Source organism: Hippichthys cyanospilos, chromosome 15 (genome assembly GCF_059441005.1).
Source record: "Hippichthys cyanospilos isolate Australia breed blue-spotted pipefish chromosome 15, RoL_Hcya_1.0, whole genome shotgun sequence".
In the NCBI taxonomy this organism is placed as follows: Eukaryota; Metazoa; Chordata; class Actinopteri; order Syngnathiformes; family Syngnathidae; genus Hippichthys; species Hippichthys cyanospilos.
This window is the reverse complement of record NC_142383.1, coordinates 17,593,041-17,610,404: the sequence shown is the minus strand read 5'-3', so window position 1 is coordinate 17,610,404 and position 17,364 is coordinate 17,593,041. Positions and strand designations below refer to the sequence as shown.

At 42.7% G+C, this 17,364-nt stretch overlaps 5 protein-coding genes across 6 annotated transcripts; 2 read left to right on the top strand and 3 right to left on the bottom strand.

Moving 5' to 3' along the window:
* The first annotated feature begins 30 nt into the window (after positions 1-30).
* LOC148412015 (uncharacterized) lies at positions 31-2,416 on the top strand. Its single transcript, XM_088434589.1, has 2 exons — positions 31-406; positions 837-2,416. Exons 1-2 carry the CDS (start codon positions 307-309, stop codon positions 1,937-1,939), a joined length of 1,203 nt encoding a protein of 400 aa, XP_088290715.1. The 5' UTR covers positions 31-306; the 3' UTR covers positions 1,940-2,416.
* A 468-nt stretch (positions 2,417-2,884) lies between these two features.
* Positions 2,885-5,695, bottom strand: LOC148412014 (uncharacterized). The gene is made up of 2 exons (XM_088434563.1): positions 5,310-5,695; positions 2,885-5,007 (listed from the first exon to the last, which is right to left on the bottom strand). Exon 2 carries the CDS (start codon positions 5,003-5,005, stop codon positions 3,491-3,493), a length of 1,515 nt encoding a protein of 504 aa, XP_088290689.1. The 5' UTR covers positions 5,006-5,007; positions 5,310-5,695; the 3' UTR covers positions 2,885-3,490.
* A 975-nt stretch (positions 5,696-6,670) lies between these two features.
* Positions 6,671-10,662, bottom strand: ankra2 (ankyrin repeat family A member 2). Its single transcript, XM_088434613.1, has 9 exons — positions 10,580-10,662; positions 10,091-10,469; positions 9,361-9,519; positions 9,217-9,282; positions 8,405-8,502; positions 8,207-8,332; positions 7,793-7,859; positions 7,203-7,283; positions 6,671-6,886 (listed from the first exon to the last, which is right to left on the bottom strand). Exons 2-9 carry the CDS (start codon positions 10,401-10,403, stop codon positions 6,831-6,833), a joined length of 966 nt encoding a protein of 321 aa, XP_088290739.1. The 5' UTR covers positions 10,404-10,469; positions 10,580-10,662; the 3' UTR covers positions 6,671-6,830.
* A 197-nt stretch (positions 10,663-10,859) lies between these two features.
* Positions 10,860-13,649, top strand: tor1 (torsin family 1). 2 transcript variants are annotated; one of them, XM_088434593.1, is made up of 5 exons: positions 10,860-11,154; positions 12,143-12,408; positions 12,471-12,646; positions 13,022-13,149; positions 13,245-13,649. In XM_088434593.1, exons 1-5 carry the CDS (start codon positions 10,956-10,958, stop codon positions 13,487-13,489), a joined length of 1,014 nt encoding a protein of 337 aa, XP_088290719.1. In that variant the 5' UTR covers positions 10,860-10,955; the 3' UTR covers positions 13,490-13,649. The 2 variants fall into 2 exon arrangements, with proteins under 2 accessions (XP_088290719.1, XP_088290718.1); XM_088434592.1 differs by lacking the exon at positions 10,860-11,154 and adding an exon at positions 11,275-11,578.
* Positions 13,650-14,310: 661 nt separating this feature from the next.
* Positions 14,311-17,302, bottom strand: nsa2 (NSA2 ribosome biogenesis homolog (S. cerevisiae)). The gene is made up of 6 exons (XM_088434620.1): positions 17,165-17,302; positions 16,438-16,625; positions 15,994-16,144; positions 15,739-15,918; positions 15,341-15,533; positions 14,311-14,494 (listed from the first exon to the last, which is right to left on the bottom strand). Exons 1-6 carry the CDS (start codon positions 17,165-17,167, stop codon positions 14,427-14,429), a joined length of 783 nt encoding a protein of 260 aa, XP_088290746.1. The 5' UTR covers positions 17,168-17,302; the 3' UTR covers positions 14,311-14,426.
* Positions 17,303-17,364: the final 62 nt, after the last annotated feature.

Below are 17,364 nucleotides of genomic sequence, written 5' to 3'. Positions count from 1 at the left end.
AATTGTTGCCTGACATGTACCGGAAGTAGGCGGATGGCCACTGGCCAGGCATCCCAAACGCGTCAAACAAAAGATGTCCTGAATTCGAACTGAAGTTTCCGTCTCTACTTTATTGCAATTCAATGCCAATTTTGCATCTTCGTGTGCGGTTCAAGTCATCTCACGTTCGTTGAAACCTTTTGGCCTTGTTTTGCTTAGCTTAGCTTAGTAGCCGCTAACAATGCAGACGCGCCTATACAGCAGACACGGCGGGCATCAAATGCAAGCTTGAAGTGTCATCAACTCGAGCGAAAAACGTGCGAAGGAATGAAAGTGAAGATCGAAGAGGAACTTGATGGAGCCCAAGAGGAGAAGGAGCGACAAGAAAAGCTCTCCATGCAGCCTCGAGTTGTGTTACGACGATTAGGTTTGTCACTTGCACATTCACTACTTTTGAGCAATATTTCTTGGTTTATTTAGAACACAATCTTAAGTGAGACCATGCTACAATGTGGACTGTATGCGTCTGATGGTGACCCCTGGTGACATTTTTCCCTTGCGGCCTCGAGTACCCACAACTTCCAGGTTCAAAGCAAAGATAAAGAACTATCATTTGTCACCGGGTGTATAGTAATACGGATTTGTACACACGTTATTATGAAATTGAATATCCCCCCGAATGTAAAATCTATTTCATGAATGTAATCGCATTTATACACTGAAAAAAATACGCAATTTAATAAATATTTTATGGAGTGCTTTCTTTCTTTCTTTTGTTCACGCGGGCCATCTGACAACTCTCAATTTTATATACAAACAGCAAAATTAACTAAACCATGTTGTCTTGTACCACGCAGATGTGAGTGAAAAATATCTTGATCCCCAGTGGCAGGAGCGAAAGTTGCCTGGCGTTAAACGGGGGGAGTTACAGCCCCCTAGTGGCAAAAAGGAGGAGCTGCCGCAGCAACCCAACATGTATAAAGAGGAGCAGATGCCACCATGCATAAAAGAGGAGGGAGATTTCTCAGAGTTGCCAGTGACTGTTGTGCTTTTGAAGACCGAAGAAGGAGGTGTAGATGAAGAGGAGAAAGAGGCGGAGCCTCCTAGCAAAATTCAACATTTGACAACTGAAATAAATGGCAAGCGCGGTGGAGGATCACAAGCAAACGGATGGTTAGCTCCAATCTCAGATGGCGAAGACACAACATCACACTCTTCTCATACTGATGTCGATGATGTGGAGTGGGAAGGTGAGATGACGCCTAACCCTATTAGCAAGTGTTGGAAATGTTCTCAGTGCGGCAAAACATTTGACTACAAGTCAGATTTGAAAAGACATATGATGTGCCACACTGGTGAGAAACCTTTTGTTTGTTTGGTTTGTGGTCAGAAATGTTCTCATAATTCCCAACTAAAAGCACACATTATGACCCACACCGGTGAGAAACCTTTTGCGTGTTTGGTTTGTGGTCAAAGGTTTTCGAGACAGGGAAATTTGAGACGCCACACACAAACCCACCCCGGTGAGAAACCTTCCGCCTGTTCAGTTTCTGGGCAAAGATTGAATCAAACTAGCTACTTGAGACTACACACCAGAATTCACACTGATGAGAAACCTTTTCCTTGTTCAAATTGTGGTCAAAAGTTTACAAGAAAGCAAAACCTAAAAGTACATAAAAGAATGCATACTGGTGTGAAACCGTTTGCTTGTTCAGTTTGCGGTCACAGGTTTACTAGAAAGGGAACCCTAAAAGAACACACAAGAAGCCACACTGGCGAAACACCTTTTACATGTTTGGTTTGTGGACAAAGGTTTTCTAGACAGGGAGTCCTGAGGCGACACACAAGAACCCACATCGTTGAGAAACCTTTTGCCTGTTCGGTTTGTGGTCAAAGATTCCAAACTGAGGATCTAGCAAAGCTGCACAAGTGTGCTGTTGAAAATAGCAGTGATCAGTAAAGCTTTCTATGATGTCATTTTTGCGTTTATCTTTTAATAAAATTAAATATTGTGCAGACCTCTTTTATAGTTTATAGGGTTGGTTTTGTTTAGTTCTTCACATTTCTTATTGAAGTCTTTCTAGTGCACATTTTTTTAAGTTGTCAATCTTTGTTTAAATAGTATGTATTTTTACCATTTTATTATATATTATATATTTATGTATTTACTTTATGTATTTACTTCTGATATGGAAGTTGTGGCCTTTTTCAGCGTATATTGACCTAAATCACAGGCTGGCTACATTCCAAGGTGTGTGTCTACACTGAAAAAATGATACAACGGCTGGAATTTGTTAAATGTGTTTTCACATTTTAAATAATTTCAACATATTAGTATGCCTCACTTTAGCAACCATCTGTTTTTCTTTTTCAAATGTTTTAAACGTATTTGTAACTGTGCACTGTGTAAATAAAGTTGACTTGCTTGTCATTCCTACGTTAATGTTTTTAATTTATTGTGACAATTGTCATAACACAAGTTATGGACAACACCTGCAATGTTGACAATTATTCTGGTATTCTCTGCACTATGTCAATAAAGTAGCCTTGCGTGTGTAATTCCAAAAGTATTTAGCATATTTTTCTTAATTTCAGTAGATGACAATTTTAAATCCCTCAGAAGGTATTAAAACAAATGTGTTCCAAATGGATTTTTTTTCGGGTTTAATTGTAGTGTATAACGCGTCCACGCATGCAGTATTTCTTTATTCCTCTGCGTCTCAGATTCAAGTCCCGACCGCGACACTTATTTTAATCCTTATTCATTTTTTTTCTTTGTTTATAATTTCTTGCTGACAATCTGGACGATTTGTCTCGCGTGTTTATTGACAAACAGAACAGTTAGGCAGTTCTACTATTCCCGTGGGGCTTGTGACGAATCTGCTGCCAGGAAACAAAAAACAAGTGATTTGTCTCGCGTGTTTATTGACGAACAGAACAGTAAAGCAGTGTAACAATTTCCATGGGGTTTGTGACGAATCTGCTGTCAGGAAACAAAAAAAAGGACAACAATCAACCCACACGTTTGTAACGTGTGAGCTGAGCTGAGCGCACACGGGCACAGGAGAGACGAAGGCAAGCTTTAGGATCCTCTTGCCTTTCGTAATAAATTGACAAGTGAAAAACCAATACAGTACAGCGTCAGTATTTTATTTCGAGACAACAGTAAAGCCCCTGAGCCAATCAGGATTCAGAGCACGATGCGCTGTAAAAAATATCCACACTGCAAAAAATCCGTGAAGCAGCGAACCCGTGAGAGATGAACCGCGATACAGCGAGGTATTACTGTATACATTTATGTAAAAAAATCAGGGCAAACGTTATTAATGGGCATTCACCTGTTGTGGCAGTCAGCTAAATTTCTGTAACAACTCGGCAGGTAAGGAGTCAAGAATACACAAAACACATGATGAATACACATATCATTCATTACCTTCACGTAGGTAACCAAAAAAAAAAAAAAGTGCTTTTCCTTGAACATTAATGTAACAAAATTATATCATATACAGCTTCACTGATCACTTCCTAGCTCAACGGCACACTTGTGCCTTTTTGCTAGATCCTCACTTTGGAATTTTTGACCACAAAGTGAACAGGCAAAAGGTTTCTCACCACTGTGGATTTTTGTGTGTCGTCTCAGGCTTCCCTGTCGAGAAAACTTTTGACCACAAACCAAACAGGAAAAAGGCTTCTCACCGGTGTGGGTTCTTATGTGTCTGGTTAAAGTTATCTTCAAGTTGAATTTTTTTCCACAAATTGAACAGGCAAAATGTTTCTCACCGGTGTGGGTTTGTGTGTGACGTCTCAGGCTTCCCTCTCTAGAAAAGCTTTGACCGCAAACCAAACAGGCAAAAGGCTTCTCACCGGTGTGGGTTCTTATGTGTGTGGTTAAGGTTGTCTTCAAGTTGAATTTTTTACCACAAATCGAACAGGCAAAATGTTTCTCACCAGTGTGGGTTTGTGCGTGACGTCTCAAGTTTCCCTGGTTAGCAAAGCTTTGACCACAAACCAAACAAGCAAAAGGTTTCTCACCATTGTGGATTCTTGCGTGTTCTCTTAAATGCGTAGTTTGAGAAAACGCTCTACCACACACCGAACAGGCAAAAGGTTTCTCACCAGTGTGGGTTCTTGTGTGTCTGGTTAAGATTGTCTTCAAATTGAATGTTTTACCACAAAGCGAACAAGCAAAGGGTTTCTCACCAGTGTGGGTTCTTGCGTGACGTCTCAGGCTTACCTGTCTAGTAAACCTTTGACCACAAGCCAAACAGGCAAAAGGTTTCTCCCCAGTGTGGGTTCTTGTGTGTCCATTTAAGTGGTCCTTAACAGCAAATCTTTGACCACAAACCGAACAGGCGAAAGGTTTCTCGCCAGTGTGTGTTCTTCCATGTACTTTTAGTTTGTCCTTTCTAGAAAACATTTGACCACAATCCAAACATGCAAAAGGTTTCTCACCAGTGTGGGTTCTTGCGTGTACTTTTAAGTGTCCCTTAAGAGAAAACTTTTTACCACACACTGAACAGGCAAAAGGTTTCTCACCGGTGTGGCAAAACATATGTCTTTCTAAATCAGACTTAGAGCCGAAGTTTTTCCTACACTGAGAACATTTCCAATCTTTGCTGTCAGTGCGATGTGTCATCTTCCCCTCCCACTCTTCATCATTGTCATCGGCGTGAGGGGAATGTGACGATGTGTCTTCACCATCTGACATTGGAGCTAACCAGTTGATTGCTTGCGAACCTCCACCGTGCTCAATTTCTGTTGGCGCGTGTTGACTGGAGATGTTGCTTGGAGGCTCCGCCCCTTTGGTCTCCTCATACCGTCCTTCATCTTCAATCTTCACAAGGACAGTCACTGGCAATTCTGTGAAATCTCCTTCCTCTTTGAAGTATGGTGGCAGCTCCTCTATTTTGATGTTGGGGTGCTGCAGCTTCTTGTCTCGTTTGTCACCAGGACTCTCCGCCGCCTCCACTTTAATGCTGGGCAACTCTTGCTCCTGCCATTCAGGACTTTGATATTCTTCACTCATGTCTGCGGAAAAAAAGACACACTTTGTATAGTAAAGCCATTGTGTCGTGACTTCGCTGTTTGTATTTTATATTTAGGGTGTCAGATGCCCCCAAAACACTGTTATTTATATATTATTTATATTTATATTCATTCAATTATGTGATTATTTCAGTGAAACAAGTTCGGACCAAAAAAAAAAAGATTCGTTATCCTTTGTTTGGACCCGAAAATGCATGTCAAAAATGTGAAATCAAACGTGCCCAGGTAAGAAACTGTAAGAAAACAAACACGGGGAATTGTTCGAAAAGTGGCAAGTGACAAACCTGGCGTGTTGAACTCAAGGGGATGCTAGCAGTTGATCTTCTTGTCGCTCCTTCTCCTCTTTGATCAACAAAGGTCCTCTTCGAGATTGACTTGAGCTTTTGCGGACATTTTCACACGATTTTTAATCACACTTTACGCTCGCACGAAATCTGCTGAACCGACAAATCCGCGTGCGTTGTTAGCAGCTAGCAAGCTAAGCTAAAATAACAAGATAAACACAAGACTTGGACCAAAAAAGGCAATTTGATGACAATAAAAGTAGATATGGATATTCGGTGGCAATGCATTGGAACATTCAATTCAAATTCAGGACGACTTTTTTTTTTTTTCAACCCGTGTGGATTCGTAAAAAATAAAATGGCCTTTTCCCGGGCCGCTCCGCATCTCGCAGTCTACGGCAAGTCCATTTGGACATACTCCATGATACGAAAAGAATCATCACCTTAATTGAAATTTAGGCAAATATGCCCTTTTTGGAAATATTGTACCATTGTATTTTGGGAAATTGTATTAAATATATATATATATACCAGGCCTATGTTGCGAAGATTAGTTTTAAGTGATTAAGGTCTCAACTTTAATGGTTGTACATTTGAAAATAAGGGATTCGTAGATGATGCTCATAATCAATTACACAGCCAAAAGGTGCGTCAGCACATATTTGAAGTTCCGGAGTCCAGATGTTCGATGAGGATTTCCCGATGGCCCACTCCATGCAGCTCCGGATGCCGTGCTCAAATAAGACGCCAAGCCAGATTATAACGCATGACTTTTTTCTTCTGCTTTGATCCCTGCATCTTACAGTCCATATAGGCTTATTGTCTGAAGTTTTTATTTTTCTCCAGGTAAACAAAGGGAGACAGAAGAAGATATTTAATTAATGATTTTGAGCTGCTATTTTACTTGCCACCAGGGGGCACTGCCCACGACCAGCAGTCGGGTATATTACTTTGGTGTTGGTGCAGTATTCTAACAATCGGACTGTAATGTGTTGAAAATATGTTGATGCTGCATTTGGAGAGAAATTTTTTTTTAATTTGTTTTTTTATTTATACTGTAATTGTCTTTGAGGAAAAACTTATAGTGCAAATTGCCACGAGTTAAAAATTCACTTTTATTTTAAATGAGGAAACCAACTCATTAAATGTCTGAAATACAATTAATTTTCAGTAACGTATTTCATCTTAAAACTTCTGTTGCAATTTTTATTCGCGCAATGAAAACGCACGATTCAAGTCAAAACTGAGTTACAATTAAAAGCCTTTCATTAACAATGGCTAAACGAAGCTTCATGAAACACTTGTGATTTTTTTCTCCTCTGTATGGCACTGTAGGGTCAAAGAAGCAAGGGACTATCCAATACATTTCCAATGCACTAGACTGTATTTTTAATCCAAGAGCACCATCTAAAAGAGTCAATAAAATAAAACAAAACAACAGGTGCTTCATGAGTTTCCCATCACTACACATCACAAATGAAATAAATAACCTGTGCGGAAAACCAACACAGCAAATGTTAATCACTCTCGGATGGCCATCAGCAACCGCAGCAGATGCGCTTCCATAACCTGTTGAACTGCACACACACAAACACACACACACACACACAAGTAGCATTAGCGCTTAGCCGCCGCCACAAGACATGTCATGTAGTGATGGATAAACAAAGCTTCATGAAGCACTTGTGATTACTTTTGACTCCTCTAGCTGGCACTCTTAATTCCAAGAGTCTGGGGATATAGAATATATTTTTTCAACCAACAGCACCATCTAGAGGAGTGAAAAATAACACAGATGCTTCATGAAGCTTCATTTTCACATCGCTAAATTGTCATCCAACTTTTCCTTCTCATTTCGTCTGTGTAGGTGTTTTATGTTTTGGGGTGACGCACCGTTGCGATGTCCCATGGCTACGGCCATGTCCATGGCATTGAAACCGGAGTCGGACTCGACAGTAGGATCGGCGCCGCTCTCTGGTGGGAGAGAAAAATAAAATAAAAGTCCCACATCAAGCTTAAATCCAACTCAAGTCTGTGTTCTTTGTTTTAAAACTGCACCTTGGTTTCACAGCTTTATGAAGTCATCTATTTTTCACAAGTGATGGGAAAATGAAGCTTCATGAAGCACTTGATATTTTTTTGTTAGTCCTCCAGTTGGAGTTCTTGGTTTAATAATAAACACTAGTGCAGTGGAATTTCATTGGCTTTTCTGCCTCTTTGAACCAAGAGTGCCATCTAGAGGAGTTAAAAAAAATCACAAGTGCTTCATGAAGCACTAGAAGATGAAGCTTCATGAAGCACCTGTGTTGTATTCTTCTCTTCTATAGACGGAGCTCCTGCTGTTAAAAAATAAAAACTAGTGTTGTGGAAATGTATGGAATTTCCACCTGCCTCTTTGGACCGACAGTGCCCCCTAGAGGAGTGAACAAATATCACACGTGCTTCGTGAAGCTACGTTTCTCCGCGACGGTGTGTGTGTTTACCTAGGAGGAGCTCGACGCAGCGAATGTGATTGCCGTGGACGGCGTAGAGCAACGGGGCTCCTCCGTTCTGAAAGCGGCGAGACAAACCAGCATGAGACGTGTCCTCAAATACATATTTGTCTTTTATGTCTTTTTTCTTCAACTTCATTTCGATTCAATTTGTCGTGACAATGTTATTTTGACAAACAAAACATAAATCAGGAAAAAAGAACAAACAAGAACTAAAACCTATAAAAAAAAAGTCCTTTTTATTTTAGCCGATATTTTTTTTTAATGGAAGAGGATTAGTGCCAGTCAAGCAAAAAAAAAAATTGATTTCAATTCAATTTAGACGCAATTGCAGTTACATTGTATTAACTTCTCCAAATTCATCAATTTTTCGTGTGTGTGCGTGCGTGTGTTTGAGCGACCGACCCAGTCGTACTCGTTGACGTCGACGCCACAGTCGATGAGCATCTTGACGATGTCGGTGTAACCCTTGCTGCACGCCAGCGATAAAGCGCTCTCGCGTCCTTTAGCCAACAAATTGGGATCGGCGCCCTGCGTGCACAAAATTAGGATTATTCTCATGATTTTCAAAAAAAATTTCTTATCGTTAGGGCAGCGTCTCACGTTTTGGAGCAGAAACTCCACCACGGCGATCTGGCCGTGAGCCGCCGCCCACATGAGGGGAGTGAAGCCTTCATCGTCTTGTGCGTTGATCACAGTCTCTTTAAGAAAAAAAAATAAAAATTATATATATATCACTTTAGGACGTGCAAAACGTGACCGATTTTAGATCGACTAAACTGGAATAGCTGAATGCTAACACACAATGCAAATACCCATAAGAGTGCTAAAGGAATTAACAGCAATGTAAATTCATATTGTTATTATTATTAATATTGAATTATTATTATTAAGATTATTATTTACTTAGTTATTTTAACACCTCCAGCATCAACATCATCTACTTAATTACTAAAGTAATCCATTTTTTGGATACTAAAAATACTAGCATTTTAACAGCCAAAATTACTAAAGTAATTGATTATTTTGGTGAGAACAAAATCAATGTATGAAGTAAAGTGCCTACCTTTAGGTACCAAAGTCCCAAAAGTAATTCCTGTACAAAGTACTTGATCAGTTTAATGAGTTAAGTACTAAAGTAATGGATTAGTTTGGTAGTTACCCGACACACACTTGAGTAATCAATTACGGTTCGGTACTCCTAGTTTCTACTTCTAAATGTACACATATTATTGACTACTTGCTTTATTGATTTTTACTGTGTTTAATAGGTTTAAGTTAAAAACAAAAAAACATGGCCCAAACGATCTTTGGTTTAGGAGCATTTTTTGGGGCCTCGGAACCGATTAGTCTATTTACATGTAAAAAGCCACTCCACTTAAGAAAATTTCCAACAAATGAAGGTCCGAAGTTACCTTGCTCAATCCTGCTGGCCAGAAAGACCATCTCGCCTTGGGCCGCCAGCTGATGGATGGACAACGCTGGCGAGACAGAAAAGCAAAGAGGGCGAAATGTAAAAGGGGGGGCGAGGTGCGCCGTAGGGGGTGCGGCGGACCTACAGTGGACGAGGAGCGGCGTGGACGAGACCTCGTTGCCGCGGTGCTTGTTGGTGAGCGTGGTGGACTGCTTGATGGGCGAGAAGTGCTTGGTGGTGGACGGCGTGTAGACGTGGCGAACCTGGATGCCCGCCGACGCCGACGTCTGGATGTTGCACTCGGCTGACAATGCAATTAGGGTTTTGAAGTAGGCTTGAAGCTCCAAATTAGGGCTTTTAGAGCGACGGTAAGGTTTCAAATTTCTATTTGAAGAAGGGTTAATGCTTCAAATTGGGTTTTAGAAGTCGCCTTAAGATTTTAAATGAAGGTTTTAAGCTCGGGTCACGGTTTCAAATTAGGACATTAAACGAGGATTAGGATTCCAAATTACGAGGCTTTGGGTTTCGAAGTGGGTTAAGGTTTCAAATTAGGCCTTTAATAATTGGGTTAGGGTTTCTGATGGGTGTTTGCAGTAAGACTATGCTTTTAAATTTGGGTTTGAATCTATGGCTAAGGTTTCAAATTTGGAGGTTTGAATGCCAGTTAATGTTTAAAATGTGGGTCTTAAAATAGGACCAGGCTGTCAAATGGTTTTGAAATAAGTTGAGGGTTTCAAATTATGGTTTCAAAATAGGTTCAGGGTTTCAAAGTAACGTTTTAAGTTAAAGTGTGCGTTTCACTAAGATTCCAACGCAACTTGTAGAATCATTTTACAAGTAAGAATGCAGTGAAGCATTTTCATCGTTGTTCTAACCTTTGAAAAGCACGGAGGCGACCTCCAGGTCGGAGTTGACCTGATCTTGGATGTTCTTGCTGTCCTCCTCGTTGAGCGACTTGACGAACCTGGAGCAGACGTTCATGTCGAATCGGTTGGGCAGGATGAACTTGATGCCCATGGCCACGTTGGGGTTGCCCGCCTCGTCCGCGCCGCTCATCGGCAGCCCCTGCTCCGTTTTGATGGTGCCCAGGTGGGGCAGGACGCCGCCACCGCCACCGCCCAAGCCCTCCATGTCGTCGGATATGGCGCCGGGGGTCCCCGCGGACGCCGAGCCGGAGACGATGTCCATTTCTCTGCCACCGACTGCAGATGGCACCGTTGTCAAAACAGCCCGAGGTGCTAGGTCACATAGTTCCTAAATAGACAAATAATCGGTAAGTTAGATAAATAAAATGCAGAAAGCGGTCATAAAAATAGTTAAATAAAACAAAAATAGGTGTTATTATTGAGAAAACGAAACAGCACCTTTACAATAGGCTTTACTGGATTGACGGTGCCATCTTGTTTCTGACACTTCTTCGTTTTCCGGCAACATTGGTAACCGATTGCGCGCCTCCCTGTGGACAATAGGGCGAACTACAGGAAAAACGAAACATGACGGCCGAATTCTGTAATTCTGTTTTATGTCGATATGTTGTGTGCGTTTTGTGTTCCGCTTATGTACACCAGACATGACGTGTATGGAGGTGTTATTATCATACAAAACAATTATAAAATAAACCGAGGAGGCTACCGGAAAAGTTCAACATCTACTTCCGGCAATCGCAAGCGCGACTTCCGATGCTGTGTAACTATTAACCGCGGTTGGATGTGGACTTGGAAGAAATAGAAGTGGTCCGAGATGAGGCGCCACGTCGTGCTGTCGTTGCCGCTGCTGCTTCTGCTTTGCTCGGCCGGCTCGGCGGCCATCGAGCCCATCAGCACCAGCCTCGCGGTGGGCATGGCGGCCGCTCTCACGGGCTTTTTAGCCAGCTACCAGAACATCTTTTACTACTTCCACGAGTGCTGCCGCCCCGAGTGGATCGCTTTCAACAAAACCGGTGACCCCAACACTCGCGTTTATTCCGTTTTAATTCACAGGAATGTCACCGTGTCTTTTATTTGTCACGCGATTTTTGTTTCCCAAACTTGTTCAACACGGGAGTGTTTGTCGCGAATTGATGACGTATGCGGACGCGTCAGGCTGGCCGGAGCTAAATGCTAGTTTACCCGCTTTCCAGTTTCGTTTTGGGCGCTATGTTCGTTTATCGAACGCCCAAAGTGTTGAAATTCGGCGTTCGACGATGAAAGCCGCGCGCGCATGTTTGTGGCTGCACACTTTGTCGAGCGTTGCGATTCTAGCCGGTGCTTTCGACCCTATCACGACCACTTTTGTGGTCAGTGTAGGCGCCCTATTGAGCCGATCCATTTATAACTATTTATGCGAAACATGCGATCCAAAATGGATCGCCTTCAACGCCACTGGTGAGATTCTCTTTCATTTTGTTCCCGAATCTATGGATGCATTTTTAAAACCACTACCAGCATGAGTATCCATATTGACAAATGCGGATCGATATGAGTATCGATATAACCGATATCGAATTCGTTATCTGCATCGTAGCGATACAAAAATAGTTAGTATAAATCCCCTTCGTTTGTTTTATTTGTTTTTCATAGGTCCCTAACGGCTGCCACGCTGTAGCTTCAATCATTTGCATTTTCGGTCTTGTTTAATCTTATTTTGAAGATTTCTTTAAACATTTTTCATTTGAGGTTTAAGGTAGTCATGCTTTGTTTTAAAACTCCCTCTGGGCTTGATTGATTAAAGAAAGCTTCAGGAAGCACTTGTGATCGATTTCCCGCCTCATGATGGCGCTCATGGTTCAAAGACGTAATACATTTCTACTTGAATGTTTATTTTAAACCAAGTGCACCATCTAGAAGAGCAAAAATGGATCCCGGGTGCTTCACCAAGTTTTGTTTTTTTTTGCCGCCATCACTACCTTTTCTCCAAAGTGAATAGTTTAGCACGGTTTGTGCTCGCAGGTCTGGAGGAGGACCTGAACACCAAGCTGTTCGGGCAGCACTTGGCGTCGCACATCATCTCCAAGGCGCTGAGCGGCTTCATGAACAACGCCAACCCAAAGAAACCGCTGGTTCTGTCTTTGCACGGCTGGACCGGCACGGGCAAGAACTTTGCCAGCGCGCTCATCGCCCAAAATATTTACAAGGAGGGCATGGACAGCAAGTTTGTGCACGTCTTCACCGCCGAGCTGCACTTTCCGCACGCCGCCCAGATGGACACCTACAAGGTACGCCTGCCCGCGGCGAAAAACCCGCTTCCGGTTTGTCAGCTTCCCCCTTGTGGCGGCAGACACAACTGCAGCAGTGGATCAAAGGCAACGTGAGCAGCTGCGCTCAGTCCATGTTCATCTTCGACGAGATGGACAAGATGCACCCGGGCCTGATTGACAGCATCAAGCCCTACTTGGACTACTACGACAAGGTGGACGGCGTGTCCTACCGCAAAGCCATCTTCATCTTTCTCAGGTGGGACCCGCAAACAAAAGAAGAGGCGCGGAAAAATTCTAAATATCCAAATTAGACATTTTTTGCTCTTGTAAAATTTCGATAATATCCTCCTCGGAGACAGCCTATTGATTTGTGGAAAACCCTTGTCCGTTTTGGCCCAGCAAGACAGCCAAACGGGAGGACATTAAAAAGTCCAGGATGTCCCTGACTGAGCACACTAGGACTCAAATGAGTCCAAATGATAAAGAGCAAAAAACAAAATGTCCACTGAGTGGACACAAATAGGACAGCTAGCTTAATATGCAAATTTAGCAACATTTCCGAATCCAATCGAAAATGACTTAGGAATTCTGCAGGCGACTTTTGAGTTAAGATATCGATTTGTCGCCGTAGCAACGCCGGCGGCGAGAGCATCGTGCAGACCGCGTTGGACTTCTGGAAAGCGGGAAGGAGTCGCGAGGAGATCGAGCTGAAGGACGTGGAGACGTCGCTGGCCCTGTCCGTCTTCAACAACAAAAGAAGTGAGTTGGCAAAAAAAAAAAAAAAAAAACTTCTTGTCTTTGTCAGTAAAGTTCCCTTTTTCAATGTTATCCCCTCGCAATATTTTTTCGGGCAGGCGGCCTGTGGCACACGAGCCTGATCGACAAGAACCTGGTGGACTTCTTCGTGCCCTTCCTGCCCCTGGAGTACCAGCACGTGGTGCAGTGCGCGTCGGCGGCCATGACGGCCGAGGGCCGGGAGCCCGACGGCGAGGTGGCCGCCAAGGTGGCCGGCGACCTGCTCTACTTCCCCAAGGCCGAGCGCGTCTTCTCCGTCAAGGGCTGCAAGACCATACACAGCAAGTGGGAGTACTACATATGACCCCGCCCACCGCGCCTTTTTTTGCGGGACGAAAAACTTTCCGTCTTGAGGATTTTTGTCTATAATGTGTCATTTTTAAAACAGTTTTCTTTTATGCCTTAATTCATGTTTTCTAAAACAAAATAAAGTGCCCGTCTACTCCCGTTGTTGAAACATTGAAGTCCATGTTAATTGTTTTCTTTGTACTCCAAAAAAAAAAAAAACGTGTAATTGTTTTCACCTGCTCCCCGACAAAGATACACCATTTATTTGTAATAAATCTATTTTGGGATCAATGAATTGGAATGGAACCATCTAAGGAGACTAATTTGGAATCCACAATGTTTTGGGATGACTCAACACTAATAGAAGAACATTTTAGAGATGATTTTTTTGTGGTTTGCGAGAAAAACATGGAAGAGATGCAATTGAATCTAGATCGGTGATGTCCAATCTTTTGGCCCGGGGGCCATATGCGACCCACCATCCATTTGTAGAGCTTTATGCAAAGCTCATTTCTGGTTTAGAACAATTGCTATTCAAAACACTGCATTGATTAAAATACTTGGTTTTGGAAGCAAAAAATAGTGTCAAGGTCCAATTTATTTAAAAAAAAAAAAATAAGGTCAGCTGACAATAGTTTGCTATTGTTCTGGTTCTGAATGAGGATTTGGGATTGGGTTCTGTGTACTTGGCCACCATTGTGCATTTTGAGTTCAAATGGCATCCATTTGAGGGAGCGTTCCATTTCTGGCCTAATCTTCTGACCGATTAATAGCCAATATTGTCAGCCCTTGAAATCAATAAATGGAGATGTTCCTTTTTGAAATTGTACTCACGTGTGCGTGCTTCAGCATCAACTTTATTGGTATCAAACGTTGCACCCCCCCCAAAAAAATAAAAAATGTCCCGACGTGAAGCACGTCCTGATCAGTCAGTCTTTAGTTTAGAACAGATCTCAAACCAGCAGGACCGCGTTTATGCAGCCGTCGTTTTCCGGGTTGTTGGTCACCTGAGCGTATTTACCTGAGGAAAAAAAACAACAACAAATATTAGAGATATTTCACTGGAAAACCATCAACGTATGACTTTGAAATTATTTGAGACTTTTGCTGGTAAAATTGCCATAAGCAAAATAGAGATCTGTGGATTCGGGCCCTAAAATAGCAGCTAAGATGACTTCCTGTGTAATTTTGGGCATATTTTTTTTTAAATAAGACTTTTTGACATGAAACCATGATAAATTTGTGCAAAATGTTATTATACTAAACTGGCTTGCAGGGGAGGGGAAAAAAAAAAAAAAAACCACACACTGGCAAAATCCCTGCCTTTGAAGGATCTCCACAAATGAACCAAAAACGACTGACTTCCTGTGTCTTTTGGAGACATTTCGTAAGTCTACTCATGATAGACATACTCGCCAAATTTCAAAATCCCTTGATGTTAGTGAGCAGTAACTCAACTCTTGAGACTGATACCAAGTATCGATACCACTAATACTTTTGATGCACAAAATGGCAGATCATTTTCAAAACGGTCCCCCCTATCCTAATAGGTCATTTCCCTTACAATTGAATATTTCTTCATCTATTCTTTTCATTTGAAACTTATAATTTGTGATTGTAAAACGGTTTTAAACTACCCATATCAGTGCTCGCCAGACTCCCCGGAAATGTCCAAAACGACCCCCAAAATGCCCACGTCAAACATTAATGGAAGATGTGATTTGGGCTATTTTTGGTGCGTTTCTACTCAATATCGAGGCCTTATATAGGTTCTCAGACAGAACCTCTCGGAGATGTTTATCTCCAAAGTGGCAACGTGGCGGTTTCAAAGCTTTTTTCCAAAGTTTTCAAACGCGGTTTGACTGACCCCAGACGACTTTGCCTCCCTGCGTGACCAGGCCCAGCTCGCTGACGTTGACCTCCACCACCGTGCCCTTGGTGATGACGCCCAGCGAGGTGTAGAGCGGCGACGACGGGTTCTTCTTGACGCCCAGGATGGGAAGGCAGAAGGTGGCCTTCAGCTCGGGGTGCGTCACGTGCGCCTTCTTGAAGCGCAGACCCTGCGCTCAACAAACCACAACAACGTCAAAACACCTGCGCGAATGTTGTCTGTGACGGCTGTGACTTCTTGGGGGTTACGGCACGGAGATGATTGGTCGCCTATGGATTGATCGCCAATCGGGAGACGCAACGGGTTTTCCGCAGCGATCAGGACACTACCTGTTTTTTTTTTTTTTGTGAGGCGCGACCGGTTTGCGGGCTCACCATGGGCCTGATGAAGCGCTCGTATTTGGGAGGTTTGCGCGTGAAGCCGTCTCCCACGAAGCACACTTTGGTCACCAGCCTCTTCCAGGCCTTCTTCTGACGTTTGCCCGTCCGGACCACCTTCAGCACCTCCGTCTCGCCCTGGGCTCGCACCTTGGGCAGCGGCACCTCCCATTTGCCCTGAAGGAGGGGTCGAGGTCAAGAGCGAGAACGGCGGGGAGGGGAAAGGAGGATGCGCACGCCGGCGGGACTCACCGCCTTCTCTTTGCGTTTCTGCTTGATCATGTTGGAAAGCACTTTGGCTCGGGTCTGGCCCTCGCGGTCCAGCAGGTAGGCGGGCACGGCGCCCTTGGGGGTCTTCTCGTTGTCCTTCTGCTTGGTGTTCCTCAGCTCGTGCATTTTGATGCTGCACAAACACATCACCTGCATTATCGCTACTGCATCTCAATTACTTATGACTCCAATGACATTATTTTAATCAAAGAAAACCAAATCTAATTTTGACTACACAATTAAAAATGGAGAAATAAAGTTGCATAATTTTGTGGCGGAAAAAAAGTGGAAATGCATGTTAGACTAGTCCAAAAATCAAGAAAATTTACAGAAAATGTACAAAAAAACGTACTGTTTTTCCTTGAAAACATTTCTTAACTAAGTAATATTGCCCTTTTTTAAATGTATTACTGCCAGAATACTCACGTCTTCTTCATCTGGATCTTCTCGGCGTGCCGCTGCTTGTGGTAGAGTTTCGCCTTGAGGCCAATCATCTTTTGGGCCTTTTGCGAGCGGGTGTGCGCCTCACGGCTCTCCCGCTTTCGCTTGCGCTCGTGGTGGTCCAAGCGGTAGCCATACCGCTTGCGGTGCAGCTCGATGTGCTCGTTCTGGGGCTGTCAAACAACAACAAAAAGTCAGCAAATTGTACTCGCGAGGTGATATGATTGTAGCTGATGATTATAAGATGCGACAATGTTTATAGCTGCATATTTTCACAGACATTCAAATGAGAATAAATTCGGATAAATTACTATATTAATATCGGTAGGAATTAACAAGTTTTATATTTGGAGGAAAACACTTTTGAGAAAGTTAAAATATCTTCAGGAGTATACATTTATTTGTTTTAATCAAAAAGCGCATGTTCCATGATGAATATACAATGTTTTAGAATTTTAATCACGAAAAAAAAGTTGTTCGATCTCAAAACAGCCTACTTCAATCTTCAATCCGTTTAGTTTAGTTAAACCTTAAATTCATTGACGATCAGATAAATTAGAGCATGTCTTCATATTATTCTACAGTTATGTGATTATAACCCATGCTGGCTAGGGCTCAAAACAGCCACATGCAAGCTTGCTAGCATTAGCATCGGGTGTGTTTATCGTGGGAAATAACCAAGAAAATACGACTAGCACATTTGTCTACTCACCATGTTGTGTTGTGTGTGTTACGGTGTTGCGTTAAACTTGTTGCCGGTGTAAGAGTTCACTCGAACGTCGACAATTTGATGTTTAATCTCGAGCCTCGGGTTGTTTGGATGTCACTACTCCCGAGTCGAGTTTTAGAGGAAGTACGTCACGTTGTTTCCGGAAATGTCCGGTTGTTCAACGTGTGTGTCACATTTCTGGA